The sequence below is a fragment of the Helobdella robusta genome (genome assembly GCF_000326865.2).
Source record: "Helobdella robusta unplaced genomic scaffold HELROscaffold_5, whole genome shotgun sequence".
In the NCBI taxonomy this organism is placed as follows: domain Eukaryota; kingdom Metazoa; phylum Annelida; class Clitellata; order Rhynchobdellida; family Glossiphoniidae; genus Helobdella; species Helobdella robusta.
The window spans coordinates 1,166,939-1,167,701 of record NW_008705254.1 but is presented as its reverse complement, the minus strand read 5'-3'; the positions used below and the strand labels follow the sequence as shown (position 1 = coordinate 1,167,701).

Below are 763 nucleotides of genomic sequence, written 5' to 3'. Positions count from 1 at the left end.
ACTACTGCAACTTCTGCTACTACTGCTGCTGCTACTACTTCTACTACTAATACTACTGCTACCACTACTACTAATTCTACACTAATTGGGAACCTTACTAACATAAAAATGCATTACAATAGCCCAGGATTAAAATATAATACAAACAATTATTCAAACTGGTCAGTTGATATGAAAAATTTCGCAAAATTAGAAGGAAAGGCATCATCATCAACATCTCCATCCTCTTCCTTTTTCTCTCCATCTTCTATGTCCTCCTCTTCCTCATCATCAACATCATCCACATCGTCAACAACATTATCATCATTATCATCATCATCATCATCATCATCATCATCATCAACAACAACATATTCAACACTTACGGCAAAGATGTTTAGCTTGAATGGTAATAAAAATAATAATAAAAATATTAATAATAGCAACAACAACAACAACAATAATAGTAACATTAATTACACTAACAACGATTTAAGCAACAATTATTTTTATAGCAGCCGTGTCAATAGCACCGAACCAAAATTCGACAACAATAACAACAACCACCACCACCACCACAACAACAACAACAACAACGATAATAATAATAATGTTAAAGGTAGCACGGAGCATCGAAACGTCAATGACTTTGAGGTCTTATCTTCATCATCATCGACATCATTATCATCATCATCACCGCCATCGTTGTCTATATCATCGTCATCGTCTTCCTCATCATCATCATCGTTCTTTCTATTGCCACAATCATCAGTGGCCTCAACGA

The 763-nt window shown here is 34.9% G+C and overlaps 1 protein-coding gene across 1 annotated transcript in view; it reads left to right on the top strand.

Annotated features, from left to right (window-relative positions):
• Positions 1-763, top strand: part of HELRODRAFT_163188 (hypothetical protein) — a gene marked incomplete at both ends in the record, with an annotated part of 5,727 nt that overhangs the window by 1,739 nt on the left and 3,225 nt on the right. Inside the window, one exon of the mRNA XM_009027137.1 lies at positions 498-633. Within this exon, the coding sequence (XP_009025385.1) occupies positions 498-633 (136 nt within the window). The remainder of the gene's footprint in view (positions 1-497; positions 634-763) is intronic.